The sequence below is a fragment of the Sinocyclocheilus anshuiensis genome, unplaced genomic scaffold (assembly GCF_001515605.1).
Source record: "Sinocyclocheilus anshuiensis isolate Anshui unplaced genomic scaffold, SAMN03320099.WGS_v1.1 scaffold808, whole genome shotgun sequence".
NCBI lineage: Eukaryota > Metazoa > Chordata > Actinopteri > Cypriniformes > Cyprinidae > Sinocyclocheilus > Sinocyclocheilus anshuiensis.
Window position 1 is genome coordinate 221,236 of NW_015555751.1, and position 17,514 is coordinate 238,749.

Genomic DNA, 17,514 nt, shown 5'->3' on the forward strand with positions numbered 1-17,514 from the left:
TTTGCCACTAACAGTCTGTTTTCTTGCGAATGCAATTTTCAGGAGCAGATGGAGCGCATTAGTGCCCCTTTGTGGTTGATATAAGTATTGCATCCATGTACTTGTGCCTGTTAAAGGAACGATCTGGGTTCGGTATCAGTTCATTTAAATCGCAATTTATATATGCTGTATATTTTCCCCCAAAATGGTAGACAACTTTCAAGATGAGAAATTTATTTTTTCTCTCCATGGACACTGAGTTGTATTTAATCTGAAATGGTCCTCAAATAACAAGGACTCCAGTGTGTAGGCTACATAAAATGTGATAAAGGAAGACTTTTAACTTCTAAGTGCGGTATAAATCAATTTAATGCAGTATGATGTAATTTTACACACCTTTCCAACACAGTGCTTTTCCCACAGTACTGGATAAATTGTAGTTAAAGATGAGATTTATAGGAAAATCATAAATCATTTGAAAACCAACACACTTATGTTAAAATAAATAACATAAAATAGGTAAATAATGTAATGCCTTAAAGTTGATACTTTTAAGGAGCTGGCTTAAGATATTTAATAATTTACACTGTGGAAAAGACAGAATGATACAGTAAGAACTGTTAAAAATCTTACAATAATTTATAATAAAATCTTTAAAAAAAATAAAAAACTCCATGAGACTGAGGAAATGTTGAGAAAAATATCTGGTTACAACATTGTGTCATAACTCTTAAAATGCTGAAAGAGTGATTTTTGCAACAGAGAAGAACCATGATGGCTGAGATTCTGCCTCAGTATGACATCACTTCCTGGTCCGCCCCAGATGTTGTGCTTTTGTGCTCTGGAAGTCTGTAATCAGCACAGTATAATCAGTCAAACCAATGACAAGCAAGAAAAACATTTATTTATCTCCACTACATTTTAACACAATGTAATCTCAGTTCCAATTCCTCTCTTAACTTTAACTGTAGTAATTGTACATTTTAGTTATCAACTCCTCTAAAAAATCCAAAAACTGACTCTGATTCTAAATGTGATTCCAATCTGAAATGATTTACATTATCATTCAAAGGTTTCGGGTGGATATGACTTTTCAATGTTTTTGAAAAAAGGCTCTTATGCTCACCAAGGAAGCATTTAAAATAACTGAGGTCAATTTATTTGTCAATTTATATGAATGCATCCTTGCTGGAGGATGCATTCATATATCAGGGCCATCTTTAGGGGGGGTGCAACTGGTGCGGCCGGACAAAGGGGGACCAGGAACCCCCCACCCCCAGACTGAGTGGGGCCCCGCTCCCTACCTCGCCGACCGGGCCACACGTCAGATAAGGATGGCCCCGCTTGCTGAATATGTGCAATATGTGACTGTAGTATGTGCATGTGTTATTCCTAGTGTGTCCAATAGAGGGAGTTATGGCACTTTATAGACTAGAGGGAGTTATCTAGCTTTATTAAGATTTATTAGAAATATCCAGATGAATCAAGCTCCAATAAGATAAAGGTAGTGAAGCAATATGACTCTGATTTGACATGCTTGATGAGGAAGCAAATTCCATTAGACATATACATCTTACTTTGAGCCTTTCTCACCTCTCAATCTCACATCCTTTCCTCATAAAAGCAAGGATTTAAGACACAAGGAATGGAAATAAGGACGTACAATTAAAGAACACTCTTATCTTGATCACACTTCAAGGCTTCCTCATCTTCACCAGTCAGGGGGAACGTACGTCTCCTCCATGGTTGCGTTGGCTACATAAGAGAGAAACAAATGAATACAAGCTTGATCATTTAATTATTTAATTTAATTTTTCACTACTAAGAAGGTTTTACCTCTTTTTCATCCACGCTGGCTTCTGATGAATCTTCAGAAGTACTGAAGGTCCAGGTGAAGGGAACAGGAGAATGTACAGGTGGGTGGCAGTGAGCAGGATGCTCTCTCACAGATACAGAAAAGCAGATTTTCCTGGATGACCTGTGGAGAGAAAAAAATTCAGAAAATTTGTACTGGAGAATATATGTGCAATAATATAGCTTTACAATAAACCAAAATACACACAGACCTGATCCTGTGTCTTCTGTCCTGATCCCAGTAGGACCAGCGTAGTTTCTCTCTACGCTCATCACTCTGGTGCCTCTGTAAGAAATCTTCATCTTCTATTGCTTCTGACTGAGAAAGATAAAGCCCATCACTCCACAACACCCTGCAACTGCTGACATTCACCATTTTTTATGGCCTACAGAGAGTTTATAACAAAGCAAACCAACCATCCCTTCCTCTTGCTCATCCTCCTCTCTTTTCGATAAAGGCAAAATATCCACCTTTCGCCAACTGATGGGAGTAAAGACAATGGAATACAGGAAAGGGGAAAAAAACTGAAATTCAAACATTAATTCATCCACATCTTTATGCATCAGCAAAGTTACTGAAAGTGACTCACTGACAATCTATCAAGCACTCTATGGGTGGGCGGTAGAAGCAAAAGCTTACATCACAGTATTGATATATGTCATTATATAGTTATTTTTCTCTGGCAATTCAATACAAAAATGGTTTAAATATAAAGCTGTTTAGAAATGCCTAGTTTTAGATAATCCAGTGAATTAAATCGTTTACAAATTAAATGTATTTTATTATTTTTTTAACTAAAATAACCAAAAGATGACTTAATGACAATTCTAATTATATATATACAAAAAAAACGAAAACAAAACACTCAAAACAGTAAAACTAACATCATATTGGCACTCAGATACACTATCATTCAAAAGTTTCGGGTCAGAAATTTTATTTAAAGAAATTAATAGTTTTATTCAGCAAGGATGCATTCAATTGATTGAAAGTGACAGTAAAGATATTTATAATTTACAAAAGATTTCTATTCCAAATAAATGCTGTTCTTTTGAACTTTCTATTCATTGAAGAATCCTGAAAAAAAAAGTATCAAAAAAATTAAGCAGCACAACTGTTTCCAACATGGATAATAGTTAGAAATGTTTCTTTTGCCCCAAATCAGCTTATTAGAATGATTTCTGAAAGATTCAGCTTTGCCATCACAGGAATAAATAGTAAAATATATTAAATTAGAACAAATTAATTGTAATAACATTTTACAATATTACTGTATTTTTTACCAAATAAATGTAGCCTTGATGAGCATAGGAAACTTTTTAAAATACATTAAAAATCTTACTAACCACAAACTTTTTTATAAGGTGAAAAAAATACAAAATACAAAAAATTACTGACTTAGTGGAAAGACAAAGAAAAGGAAGACAAGGAAAGGGAAGAAGAAATGAAGAAGACAACTAATTTGAAGGCAGTGGAAGATAAATTACGCTAAGAAAAGTGATCATAAGCTGAATCCCTGCATTTGGAGTTATATAAAGGGGCACAGCATGTTCATTATGGGTTTATCATGATTTATGACAAAGAGGAAACAGTTCTCCTATTTAAGTACCGACCCCAAACTTTTGAACAGTAGTGTAGATCTACTGCAATATAAACAGGTACTAATGTCTCCCTGATGTCATTGATGCAGTGTGAAAACAATCAATACCTGGGTGTCAAAATGTTCTTATAGTTAAGTCTTTCCACTTTCACTGATGAAAACAGAGACCTAGGAACGACAATGTCATCAATGCTGAAAATACTCTCACAATTTCTCCTGCGCGATGGGAACTACAGTAAAAAAAAAAAAAAAACAAGGAAAAATTATTTTTTTAACTAAAATAACCAAAAGATGACTTAATGACAATTCTAATTATATATATACAAAAAAAACGAAAACAAAACACTCAAAACAGTAAAACTAACATCATATTGGCACTCAGATACACTATCATTCAAAAGTTTCGGGTCAGAAATTTTATTTAAAGAAATTAATAGTTTTATTCAGCAAGGATGCATTCAATTGATTGAAAGTGACAGTAAAGATATTTATAATTTACAAAAGATTTCTATTCCAAATAAATGCTGTTCTTTTGAACTTTCTATTCATTGAAGAATCCTGAAAAAAAAAGTATCAAAAAAATTAAGCAGCACAACTGTTTCCAACATGGATAATAGTTAGAAATGTTTCTTTTGCCCCAAATCAGCTTATTAGAATGATTTCTGAAAGATTCAGCTTTGCCATCACAGGAATAAATAGTAAAATATATTAAATTAGAACAAATTAATTGTAATAACATTTTACAATATTACTGTATTTTTTACCAAATAAATGTAGCCTTGATGAGCATAGGAAACTTTTTAAAATACATTAAAAATCTTACTAACCACAAACTTTTTTATAAGGTGAAAAAAATACAAAATACAAAAAATTACTGACTTAGTGGAAAGACAAAGAAAAGGAAGACAAGGAAAGGGAAGAAGAAATGAAGAAGACAACTAATTTGAAGGCAGTGGAAGATAAATTACGCTAAGAAAAGTGATCATAAGCTGAATCCCTGCATTTGGAGTTATATAAAGGGGCACAGCATGTTCATTATGGGTTTATCATGATTTATGACAAAGAGGAAACAGTTCTCCTATTTAAGTACCGACCCCAAACTTTTGAACAGTAGTGTAGATCTACTGCAATATAAACAGGTACTAATGTCTCCCTGATGTCATTGATGCAGTGTGAAAACAATCAATACCTGGGTGTCAAAATGTTCTTATAGTTAAGTCTTTCCACTTTCACTGATGAAAACAGAGACCTAGGAACGACAATGTCATCAATGCTGAAAATACTCTCACAATTTCTCCTGCGCGATGGGAACTACAGTAAAAAAAAAAAAAAAAAAGGACAGAATATGATTAACTAAAATAACCAAAAGATGACTTAATGACAATTCTAATTATATATATACAAAAAAAACGAAAACAAAACACTCAAAACAGTAAAACTAACATCATATTGGCACTCAGATACACTATCATTCAAAAGTTTCGGGTCAGAAATTTTATTTAAAGAAATTAATAGTTTTATTCAGCAAGGATGCATTCAATTGATTGAAAGTGACAGTAAAGATATTTATAATTTACAAAAGATTTCTATTCCAAATAAATGCTGTTCTTTTGAACTTTCTATTCATTGAAGAATCCTGAAAAAAAAAGTATCAAAAAAATTAAGCAGCACAACTGTTTCCAACATGGATAATAGTTAGAAATGTTTCTTTTGCCCCAAATCAGCTTATTAGAATGATTTCTGAAAGATTCAGCTTTGCCATCACAGGAATAAATAGTAAAATATATTAAATTAGAACAAATTAATTGTAATAACATTTTACAATATTACTGTATTTTTTACCAAATAAATGTAGCCTTGATGAGCATAGGAAACTTTTTAAAATACATTAAAAATCTTACTAACCACAAACTTTTTTATAAGGTGAAAAAAATACAAAATACAAAAAATTACTGACTTAGTGGAAAGACAAAGAAAAGGAAGACAAGGAAAGGGAAGAAGAAATGAAGAAGACAACTAATTTGAAGGCAGTGGAAGATAAATTACGCTAAGAAAAGTGATCATAAGCTGAATCCCTGCATTTGGAGTTATATAAAGGGGCACAGCATGTTCATTATGGGTTTATCATGATTTATGACAAAGAGGAAACAGTTCTCCTATTTAAGTACCGACCCCAAACTTTTGAACAGTAGTGTAGATCTACTGCAATATAAACAGGTACTAATGTCTCCCTGATGTCATTGATGCAGTGTGAAAACAATCAATACCTGGGTGTCAAAATGTTCTTATAGTTAAGTCTTTCCACTTTCACTGATGAAAACAGAGACCTAGGAACGACAATGTCATCAATGCTGAAAATACTCTCACAATTTCTCCTGCGCAATGGGAACTACAGTAAAAAAAAAAAAAAAAAAGGACAGTATATGATTATCTTTCTCAAAATATTAACATTCAACTAGACAAACATTCCCTTCAAGGTAAGAAACATTTATCTCTGTTTGGATTAGCTCAAACTGAAATATACAGTATTTATCAACAGATTTGGCCAAAGGGCAGACCTGTGAGTTTCTCTGTTGTGTGGGTGTACAGTAAGAGACAGTCACATCTTCTGAAGATTCCTCCACCTGAGTGTCATCACTCTGGGAGACCAGATCAGACTTGGGTGTAATACTGGAGATGTCTAGAACAAAGCAGTATTACTACCTTAAACATCTTTGGTGAATATAAGTGAAACACCAAGGGCAATTAAACACATGAAGTACCCATTGGCCTCTCAGAGCAGCGCCGCCTCCTCTTGCCCTCCCTGTAATCTGGACTCTGGTGGTCTCGGGTACGTGCCCATCGTATATGAGTGCTCTCCCTTCTGTGCCTCTTCAAATGCCTCCCATTTTTTGGCTGATGACTGCAATCTGTAATCATTAATTATAGAACACTCTACTTATCAGAACAGGCATATTCATAAGAACAAAACAAATATTCATAAGTATGGATGCACATGGAGTTTCACAAAACATGTCAACACATCCAAGTCATTTCATCCAAAAATCAACTGAAAGAAGTAAGAAATATTGTATTTAGCATAAAGAAAATTAAGCCTTTTTATGGCCATTCGTAATTGTTTCACATTGTAACATTTCTATTACAATTTACATAATGTATAAGAATTACATTCTATTAGTATAATGCAAAAAAAGATATATTAAAATAATTATTTAAAGTATTTTTCATACTGCCTTCAATTTTTCTGAATGAATTAAATATAAACTAGTCATGTGCATCTACTGAGAATCACCGTTGATAATATATTTATTTTAAGTACAACTATGAAATTATATAAATAATGCAAAAAAAAACTTTATGATCCTCATATTTTTGGCTTCATTTAATTTTAAAAATATATTTTATTATTTATTTTTGGGGGTTGGTGTACGTGGACTCATCAACACACAGGAGCTAAAAAGTATCAAAGGTTATTTGAGATCGTATTAACAATATATATATATATATATATATATATGTATATAAAAAGAGGAGGTCATGGCTACAAAATATTTTGGCTATAAATAATATGACCCCACTGACAGGTCACTGGCGTGTGTGGTTGAGTGTGTGTAGGTGTATGCACTGCAGTGCCTTCAGGCTGGATTTGTGAGTTATGTGATTCGTGAGTCTGTGTTGATCTCCACTCATGGTCTGGAAGCTGGAGGACTGTGGATAGACCGCCTGAGCCACAGAGATAAACACAGACAATACACCACAAGACTATGACTAAACCCACCCAGCAGCCTACACACACACCTTACACCTTCCCACACACTGGACTCTAGAAGAACTGACATTAAAAGATCATACACATCCAGGTGATGTATTGAAAAAAGGAATAGAGGGACCATGAGGTGATTGCGAAGAAAATATTCCTGGCATATTCATTTTCCATTCAGTGCTTTTGTAGTTATTGTTTTGTAGTTCGTTCACTGACTCCAGGGGTGCTCCAAAGCACTGACAGAAAATCAACTAAACAGCACGAGGTGTGTTTTTGCTTTAGAAACGCGTACCACACTTCCATTCCACTGCAATCACTCACTCGCCCTGGCAATCTCTCTCTGTTAAGAATAGCATTGCTGCTTCAGGATCATTAGCCCCCCTAGTCAAACAATAACCAGCAGAGCAGAGAAGAGTGCCAGACCATTAATGATTGGGGCGGATGAGTCAGAGTCCAGTGCCAGGGAAGCTCACTTCAACCCCAGCACTGCATTAAAACTGTACAGCAGCTCTGCACTGAACATGGACATCACTGTGTATTTAAAAAATACTGAGGACAGTAGTGCCTAAATGATTTTGGACAAACATACTGATTGTGATTGAAATCAATTAGGATCATCTCAAATAGGTTAAAGGGTTAGTTCACCCAAAAATAAAAACGAGGCTGTGTTTTACTCACACCCGATGCATCCTAGGTGTATATGACTTATTTTTGGGTGAACTAACCCTTTAAGCTCAAAAAGTCTGGAGTCAGTAAATTTTTTTAATGTTTTTAAAGAAATCTCTTATACTCACCAAGGCTGCATTTCTTTGCAAAAATACAGCAAAAACAGTAATAATGTGAAATATTATTACAATTTAAAATAACTGTTTTCCATTTCAATATTTTATAATGTCATTTTTTCCTGTTATGACAAAGCTGAATTTTCAGCAGCCATTACTCCAGTCTTCAATGTCACATGACCCTTCACAAATCATTCTAATATGCTGATTTGTTGAAAAAAAAAACATTAATAAAAAAAACATTTTTTATTATTATCATCAATGCAGAAATCAGTTGTGCTGCTTAATATTTTAGTGGAAACAGTCATTTTTCTGGATTCTCTGATAAATAGAAAGTTCAAGAGAACAGCATTTAATTAAATAGATTTTTAAAATGTAAAATTCTTTACTATCTTTACTAAGTGAATAAATTATATAAATTATAATAAAACTATTTTTTAAATAATAAAGAAATAGTTCATAAATGAAAACTTAAATCTAATAGAAATTTGACTAATACCTGATAATTATATTTGATGTGTATTATTATAAAAGTGTCTCATTATTAGCTTATTAAAATGCTAACAGTAAACTACTGAGAAAAAAAAATTGAGTTTCTTTGTTTCACACATGGTGTTTCTGCCCATGTAGAGCTTCCCAAATCAGACACTTGTAGACACATGTAGATCCATTTCAGTTAGGATGCTGCCTAAGAAGCAGATTTATACAAACACATTTATACAAAGCATACACACCTACATACAGTACATGTCTTCATTCATCCACACACACACAAATGCCATGAGATGACTTACGGAATAAAGACCGGGAAACTCTGCCTCTGGAGCTGAGACAGTGATGGGGACTGGTGCGCTCAGTTTTCAGGAGGAGAGATCGCTGAAGCAAACTTTCCTCAAACAGAGAATTTTGCAGATGGAAGGACAATGGAGTTTCTGATGGATAGAGCAGACAAAGACAAACCTCACTTATACGTATAACACAAACAAAAGAAAAACAACAGCAAAACAAAAGTTCACTGTGGTGATATAAGGCTATGGTTATTTAGTATGGAAACATTTGCACATAAAGAACCAATTAAAATACCTTGTCCAAATGTCAAAATATTGTCAATTTGAATAAATGTCTGAATGTCATATTAAAGTATGAACTGAATGCTGAAGTTTTATACTGATGACAACCAAAGCTAATTTGATCTTCCTACTCCAAATTCCTGCTGCTACATACAATCAGTAAGACAGCAGGAACGGCACAATTTTGACATGCTGATGGATTCTGATATGAGACAATTTATTTAGACCAAATTGAAATGACAGCATAATGTAGTGAAAAGGATGAGCGATTAATGGATTGCTGTAGTATTAACCATTAAGATCATAACATCCAATTACCTCAGCAAGAGTATGAACACTCTTCTACTGCTTAAATAAGCTATGAGCCAAAACCTACAGTAGTGAGCTGCCTACACAGGAAGCATTTTTAGGGCATTTAAAAGAGCATCACATGTATCCTTGTCGAGAAGGTAGTCTACAATGTATTGCGACAGGATAAAAAAAAATCCATCCAAGATGGTAAAAGGCAGATTTTAAACATAATGCATTCATCTCTCTCTACCTGAGGAAAGTGATAGAACGGGATGCATTTTGCCGTCTGTTTGGTCTTTTCTGTGGAGACATGAAGGATCTGTGCACACAGATGCAGGATCACAAAGAGAATGGGAAGACTCCAGAACCTGTGGGCGAGAAAGACAGAGTGCATGTAACCAAAACAGGGAGGTTTTGAAAAGTTATGGGTAAATGGGAAGAACACAAATCTTGCAAAGCATAATTACTAAACAAATGTCTCTTTCTGATGCTAAAGGCCTGATTTGCATCTAGAATCCAGTCTTGATTTGTCCAACTGAGCGTTAAAACAAATAAAAAGAGGTGGATGTAAACAACTAAGTTAATAAAGGCCAAATCTATAACACGCAGTGCTCTGGGGAACCATTACGACATAAGAAATGCATGAAAAGGAAAATCATGGCAGCCAAAATCAGACAGCTATAAGAATCATAAACGAGGTTAAAGGAAGTGAACCAGGCAGGCACCAGCTGGAAAACAGACTCAGAATGTGGTGTGAGTTATAGTGCAATGTGAAGAGGGCTGGTACACACACAAATAACTGCTTTATTAAAAAGACTAACTCTGTACTCAGAATATTCTGTCATCATTTACTCACCCTTATGTTGTTCCAAACATATTTGATTTATTTTGCTAGGCTACAAACAGCTGCTTTTGCCAATAAGATTCAACGTGATTAATGTAAAAAAATTAAATAACTAACAAATAAATAAAACTGAATTAAAGTAGTTAAAAATAATAACTTTTTCCATGCCATTTTTCAGTAAATGAAGGAAGACTGGTAAAATAATCACTATAATATTTAATTAATATTTAATTTTATTTAAAATGGTTCTTCATTTTATCTCGTCAGCCAATCAATACAATTACAATTTGGAATGTCCTGTTACATTGCACAAACCATTTTATTGTATGTTCTTGTCTTTTTTCAAGCTTAGCTGTCCTATGATTACAATATGCTAATATCACTGAATGGACAAGAGCAGTTAAAAAAATCTTATGTAAATGATGACAGAATTTTAATTTTCGGCTGAAATGTTCCTTTAAACTATTTAATGTTGTTTTTTCAATTTGTTCTGATTACACTCCATTTGGCAAATGTATCTTCATCCCGGTGCTTCTAGGTTCAGATTGAAGTATACAGTATCTGAGTTACAGGCCCAGGCTGCTCATAGAGGACACAGCAATTATAAAATTATCGTCATTTATGAAAGCGCAGCTGGCCTGAGCGCTGTGTGTTAGCAGTTCCCAAGGGAAAGGACAGAACAAAAGCTAAGTTATTCTTTCTGAGCTCCACTGGGGGCTGTTGGGAGAAAACACACACATACACACACACATTTAGTGTAAATGTTGGACACAGCACTCAGCAGTACAAGTCCCACTAGTTCAGGCATTATCACATACAGCTGTGTTTTCCCTTTTTTACTCAAGCGCATTATGCTGTTATGTCAGCAATCACTGTGAGACTGTAGTATGTACACTATCATTCAAAAAGCTTGGGGTCAGTATGTTTTTATTTTTAAAGAAAGAAATTAATACTTTTATTCAGCAAGGATGTATTAAGTTGATTCAACTTGCTTGCTAAATGTTTGTTTTTTTTACTTTCTATTCATCAACAAATCCTAAAAAAAAAATTGTTTCCACAAAAATATTAAGCAGCACAACTGTTGTCAACATTGATAATAATAAGAAATTATTTCTTAAGGATCATGTGAAGAGTGGGGTAATTAATGGCTGCTGAAAATTCAACTTTGCATCACAGGAATAAATGACAGTTTTTAAACTTTGTTTTAAACAGAGAAAACAGTTTTTAAAATTGTAATAATATTCCACAAAATTACTGTTTTTACTGTTACTTAAGCAAAGAAATGCAGCCTTGGTGAGCATTACAGACTTTCAACAGGATTGTATGTTATGCCATGCCAACTCATTATTTGATTAGAGTCCCAAAAGTTAAGACACTTTAACTTTAAGACTTTGGCTTAAAAATGCCAACCTGTTCTCTGTGAGACAGTGGGTCCATGACGAAAAGTCTAGGCTTGTGATAGGTCAGAAGGGGTTGCGTCCGGGCTGACATACAGGTGACGTCCACCTGAGGAAGGTACTGGCCTCTGTGACATGTTCGCTTCCTCTTCTGCCTGGCCTTGTGTAAACACTGTGGTCCACTGGGAACAAAGACACCCGTGTGTGTTACTTGGATGCAAAAGTAGGGATAAAATCTTCAGAAATCTGATCATATGACAAATAAAGAGAGCAAGTTTCACTGGTTCTCTTCTCCAATCAGACTTTTTCATCTTCCGTCTTTCTAATTCTTCTCAGTGTCTTTCTCACTTTTTCAGTTTTCCACTGGGCTGAATGATTCATCCTAACATTCATATAAGATTTACATAAATTTACACAATTATGAATCTGAATGAGGGCGCTTTTACAGTGCTGCAATGAATATGAAATGCATGGATGAAATCAAGACAGACTGCTTCCCCTCAGGTGTCTCTGGAGTTTACGTAAGACTAAGTAAAATGACCTATACTGCGTCAAAAAGTGACAAAACTTTTTTCTCTAATGTGAATATCCTTCTAACAATCTCCTTTCTTGAGCAATAAAAATCTAGCAACCAGTGCTTCAATAACAATTATGTAAATTAATCACAATTGCTATTCCTGTGAGATATTTAAGGTTCGTTTTAGCCTGTTGATGAGCTTGTAAGGCTTGTAGGTGCTTGTTTGCCTCGCACCCACTGTAAGCTGTTTTCTGTTGACCTCTCCAGCGATTGCAAGGTCCTTTGATCATAGATGATGAGGAAGGAGAGGCACACAAAGATGGCATGAAGCTGTTTACAATCTGAGTCAGCTGGGCACTCTAAACACATACAGAAACATGAATTAAATAGGGTCGATTCAATCAGTTTTAAATTAACAAATTACATTTTATCTTGTCTTATTTATGTTCTTGCCGCCTGTGGTTTTCTTTCGTTCACCTGTCTCTCAATGTTCCTCAGAAGGCGTGTGGGGCTGCTGGGTTCCATATCTAGATCAGAGTGCAAATCTTGCATGTTCCCGGCTGTGAATGAAAGATCCATAGTCTCTGTCCACAAGGTGTGTTGAATCTGCCTGTCCGTCAGGGGCTGAGACACTGCCAAAATCACATGACCCTGGAGGACATGTTAGGGGCACATACATTTAAAAAATTGAAAACTGTTTGCATCTAAAGAAAACCCAAGAACTTAACTGAGAACGCTTTTAAAATTCCAGTTTAATTAATCAATTTGAATTTAATCTGAATTGAAGCAACAAATAGATTTATTATAAATTTAATTCAAGCAGAATTAAAATGTAATTAAAATTCATCAAAGAAATTCATATAACTGTGTAAATGTGGTTCATCATAATACATTTTATTAGAATTTTTCAGTATGAACTACATTTCAAAATGTTTAATAAAACAAAACATATAAACATACTTAAAAAAAACTAAAAATGTCCTATTTCAGCTATTTGCCAAGAAAACAAAAACACAAAATTATCTGTTTAATTAATTAATTTAATGTAATTAGTGCATTCTGGGAAATTAAGTGTGCTATATTTTATGAAGTGCATTTTATTTAATAAATTAATTTTGTAACTGTGGTAGAAGCACACTTCATTTCCTAGATTGCTCCAAGTTACTCAATACATTATATAATTAATAGATACAAATTTTATTGACAATATGTATTTTTATAAATCTAAAACAAAAATGTGGTAATCAGCTTGATGAGCTTAATGCAACAATTAAAATATTTACTTTTTTAAATTATTCCACATATTAGTGAAGAATATAGACAGAGTAAGTCAAAATTTATGATGTCATTGTTTATGTTTTGTAACAGCATTTATATTTTGACTGTTTGGACTAAAGAAATTTGTCTGTTGTGTGACTGTTACTGAATTGCAATTCAGTCATTTCTTTTTCTCACATGAATTGAAAGAGAGACAATTCTTAAATTCTGAATTTTGCCCAACAGCGCCAACAGCACAGCCCAATTTCCCTCCTAATCTATAGATGCTGTGTTATTTCTTTACCTTATTAGAGAGGATCTGCTGCCTGAGTTTTCCAAGCTGCTGAATCTGAGAGTCCAGATCAGACAGTCTCATCTGCAGCCACGTCCAGCGACTGCAGAGTTCAGCTCTGTCTTTCAGCCATCTCCACTCACAGACATGACAACTACCCTCCCACAAAGACAGCGACAGAAAAGGTCATTTAGCTGAGATTTTATCCAAAGTGACTTACAGTACATTCCTCCAGGAGCAATCATGGTAAAGTGTTTGGAAAACCGGTGTATGATTCTTTACTTGCTCATTAACCACAGATGGCTTTGTTGCTTCCTTACATCTTTATTTAATGCCTCAAGGGTGTCCAGACCAAATAATATCACTGCATAAACTCTTTATTGCATTGCATATATTTCAGAGCTAACTAAGCAGACACTGAAGCTCTGCTAAAGTTTTGGGTTTTTTCAGAATTAAATGACCACAACTTAACCACTTCAAAACGTGAACATCTGTGAAATGAAAGAGAGTACTGACGTCAAAGGTGCTGCTCTCGACTAGCTGAGATCCTAATCTCAGTCCACAAAAAGCCCCCCTAAGCAATTCTGTGGGCAAAGCCAGATAACTCACTTAAAACCTTATAGCAATGTTCTCATATCCAGCTTCTCCAGAGAATCCAGAGCAATGGCTTGAAACTCTGATGAGATGCAAAAATGGTAATTGACATATGGAAAAGTCACTGAAACTATTTTGTCATGGCCTGACGAGAGGCAGAGCCAACAACCACAGCTGGCTGCGACCAAGACTAAAGGGCGTTCACTTTTACAGCAATTTGCAGCAACAAAGTAATCGGAAGTTATTCATTTTCAATGACAATTGTTGATTTGAGGCAACTTGAGTGTAATGGAACAAAGTTTAACATAGTTCAGGGTTATTATATTTAACTAAAACTAAAACCATAAAGCATTTTCGTTACTTAGAATAAAATATATAAATATACTTTTAAAAAACTAAAAATGTATTTAATTTCAGCTAGTTGCCAAGAAAAAAAAAATTCTACTAAAGTAAATATAACTAAAATAAAAAAACTACATATATTTAAAAACTAAAAAATATATTCATACTGTATATATTCATATATATATATAGCCTATATATATATATATATATATATATATATACACACTCAAGTACTCAAGTCATTGCATGTATAAACACCATTTTTTATGTATTTTGTTTTGATAGACAGGACAAAAAATGAGCTTATCGTCATTGACCCATATCATTTGTGACAGCACTTAATACTGTATGGGCAAAATTCAGCACACACCCAAAATGTGCTCCCCCTGCCCACCTCAATTCCTGAACCCCATAAAACCTTTGTAGCCCTTAGCTTTGTGCTTATGTAGAATTATTTTTTAAAAAATATAAATTTTTACAGACTCCTTGTCCCTTCCTTCTTGACAAGTCTCTCAATAACATTCCTATTGAATGAGGGATTTTAATGATTCTACTAAAAAGCACTCCAATAAATCATTCCCATTTACTAGGAATTCCTGAAAGATAGCCTATCCCCTTCAAAGATGTGTATTTTGAGACTAGATGTTCTCGCATCTACACATATGCTGCGATCTTACAGCATAAGTGCAGAGTGGGCGAACAAATCACAGAGAGGGACATGAAAGCTCTGATCTACGGGCTGGTGAAGGGCGGCCTGATCTCTATTTATTTACTCATCCCAGGGAAAGGAGAGTGCAGCTGTCTGCTTCAGTGTGGCTGCACAGAATCAGGATCGGAGGACAAGCCAGCTGCACATGAACACACTAGATAAAAATCTTCAACATAGGAGAGAAATATGGTGACAACTTCTCAACAGCTGTGTACTGAATAGAGTGCCTCTGTTATGTGAGCAAAGATCCTAAAGAAACATACAACACTGCCAGAGCCAAATGCTTCCTCTTTCCATCTTCTATGGGGCTGTTTGTTTTCCCAAACTTGTTGTTATGCTCCCCCTGTTCCTGCCAAAGACTCACGGCCAGTCATTAAAAGTTCTTTACTGCCTGGCAACTACTAATTCACCTATTTCAAGATCTCACCCAATGTTGTTTTTTTGTATTTTGAAGCTGCAGAGACTGAGTCTTATGTTTTGTTTATAACCTCCAAGCATTGTGACTTGCATACTGTCTATTGTATAGAAAGAGCTGTGTGATGTTCAACATTTTCCCTATTGTGTTCTATCAAAAAAAACAAAAGCATAGAGGTTTAGAATAACTTGAGGTTTACTTTAGATTTTTGGCTGACCCATTCTGTTAATGTCTTACATTAAGGTCTATTTCTTCCCATGTGTCAACACTCACCTTGATTAGAAGGTCAACATTAATTAAGAAGACCATTCAACATCACATCATACTCACTGTGAATCCACTGAGGTCCCTTTGGCATCTTCATGGTCCCACTCCTCATCTGAGCTGCTTCCGGTGGCGTCTGAGTCCAGAGCCTCCAGCACTCCATGCAGAACAGCTTGACCATTGTGTGCTAAATTCTGCAAATCTCTGGATTTCAGAGGTTGCCCATGTGCTTGAGGGTACTGGAGGTTTCTTATAAGAGCCTGCTCTGCTTCCTGCATCTCTACACCATTAAAAGTCTCAAAAAGACACTCTGGTGTCATGGGGATCTTGGGGGAATGGCGTGCTTCAAGAAGTTCCTTCTTCAAACCATTCAGTTGGTGGCTATAGTGCCTAGAAGCATGTTCACCAAGCATCGCCAGCACCCTCTGTTGTAAATGACTGGCTCGATTTGCCAATGAAATGTGCTGGGAGAGATGCCACAATGACTGAATCATCAGTCCTTCCTTCAGTTCCTCCATAGTTCTAACCAGTGTTTGGTTTAAAGCATTGTTCTTCCTGCTGCGTGAAAGTGATTTGGTGCCAGCTTGGCAATCTCTTGTAGAACAACCATGTCGCAGAGGTGTGAGGTTGTGACTGGGCTCGACCCCGTCTTGTCCTTTGTCTTCAAGTGTGGGCATGAAACGCATTTGTGAAGCACCAGCAGGAGTACCTGGTGAGTTTCTGTTCAAGGAGAGAAGGGTGAGTAATGGCTCTGGGCTTGACAGCAGAAAGGCTTTGGGATGTGAATCCTGGAACAAAGGCGATAGGAGCATCTCCGGGAGCTGAGGAGAACCTTTAGAGGACAGGAGATCCAGATGCACCATGGAAGGGAGGTTCTGCCAAATCATTTGTCCAAAACTATTATCCACATCCAAACCAAGTGCAACACCGCTGCAGTCCATATTTCCACACAAAGCAGAGGATGAAATCTGGATTTAATGACTTTTGATCTGATGTTTGGATAAAAGATGGACTCATTCCCTATCCCCGTCCTGGGACTGATGGATATAACCTCAGATCCAGGGCTTAAACATCACCTGAAACTGTGACTTAAGCGACAGATCTGTTAAAGAGACGCCGACTATTATAACGGATACAAGCGATATGACTGTGAGAAAGTGAATAATGTTTTTGATATTCTCTAACTTTATCAATAACAATCGTAATTTAAGACGATCTGTCTAATTATATTAGAAACCTGATGAACAACTGAAGATATCTGTAAACGGATAGACTACAACTATTTGTCGCTCACGCGATACGCGTAATGTTATGAAAATAACGGCAGAATTGGAAAAATAACGTCATCTCACCTTTAACAGCCGCTCATTTCAACAACAAAAACCGCACAGTCCAGAAATAGACTATCATCAATAAATGATCCATAAATATAATCCAGCAGATATTGACTGATCCCGTCCGATTTTCCTTCACACCGCAGAACAGCCACAACCGGAGAAAGAGAGAGAGAGAGAGAGAGAGAGAGAGAGAGAGAGAGAGA

The 17,514-nt window shown here is 35.4% G+C and overlaps 1 protein-coding gene across 1 annotated transcript; it reads right to left on the reverse strand.

The window, feature by feature from the left end:
* Positions 1 to 708: 708 nt before the first annotated feature.
* On the reverse strand, positions 709 to 17,397 carry LOC107673734 (KAT8 regulatory NSL complex subunit 1-like protein). Its single transcript, XM_016467475.1, has 16 exons — positions 17,327 to 17,397; positions 16,041 to 17,076; positions 13,660 to 13,801; positions 12,576 to 12,749; positions 12,333 to 12,457; positions 11,595 to 11,763; positions 9,591 to 9,708; positions 8,774 to 8,911; positions 6,197 to 6,343; positions 5,993 to 6,114; positions 5,702 to 5,823; positions 2,251 to 2,314; positions 2,046 to 2,152; positions 1,816 to 1,957; positions 1,673 to 1,734; positions 709 to 828 (listed from the first exon to the last, which is right to left on the reverse strand). The coding sequence occupies exons 2-16, from the start codon at positions 16,913 to 16,915 to the stop codon at positions 771 to 773; spliced, it is 2,565 nt and encodes an 854-aa protein (XP_016322961.1). The 5' UTR covers positions 16,916 to 17,076; positions 17,327 to 17,397; the 3' UTR covers positions 709 to 770.
* Between the last annotated feature and the right edge of the window lie 117 nt (positions 17,398 to 17,514).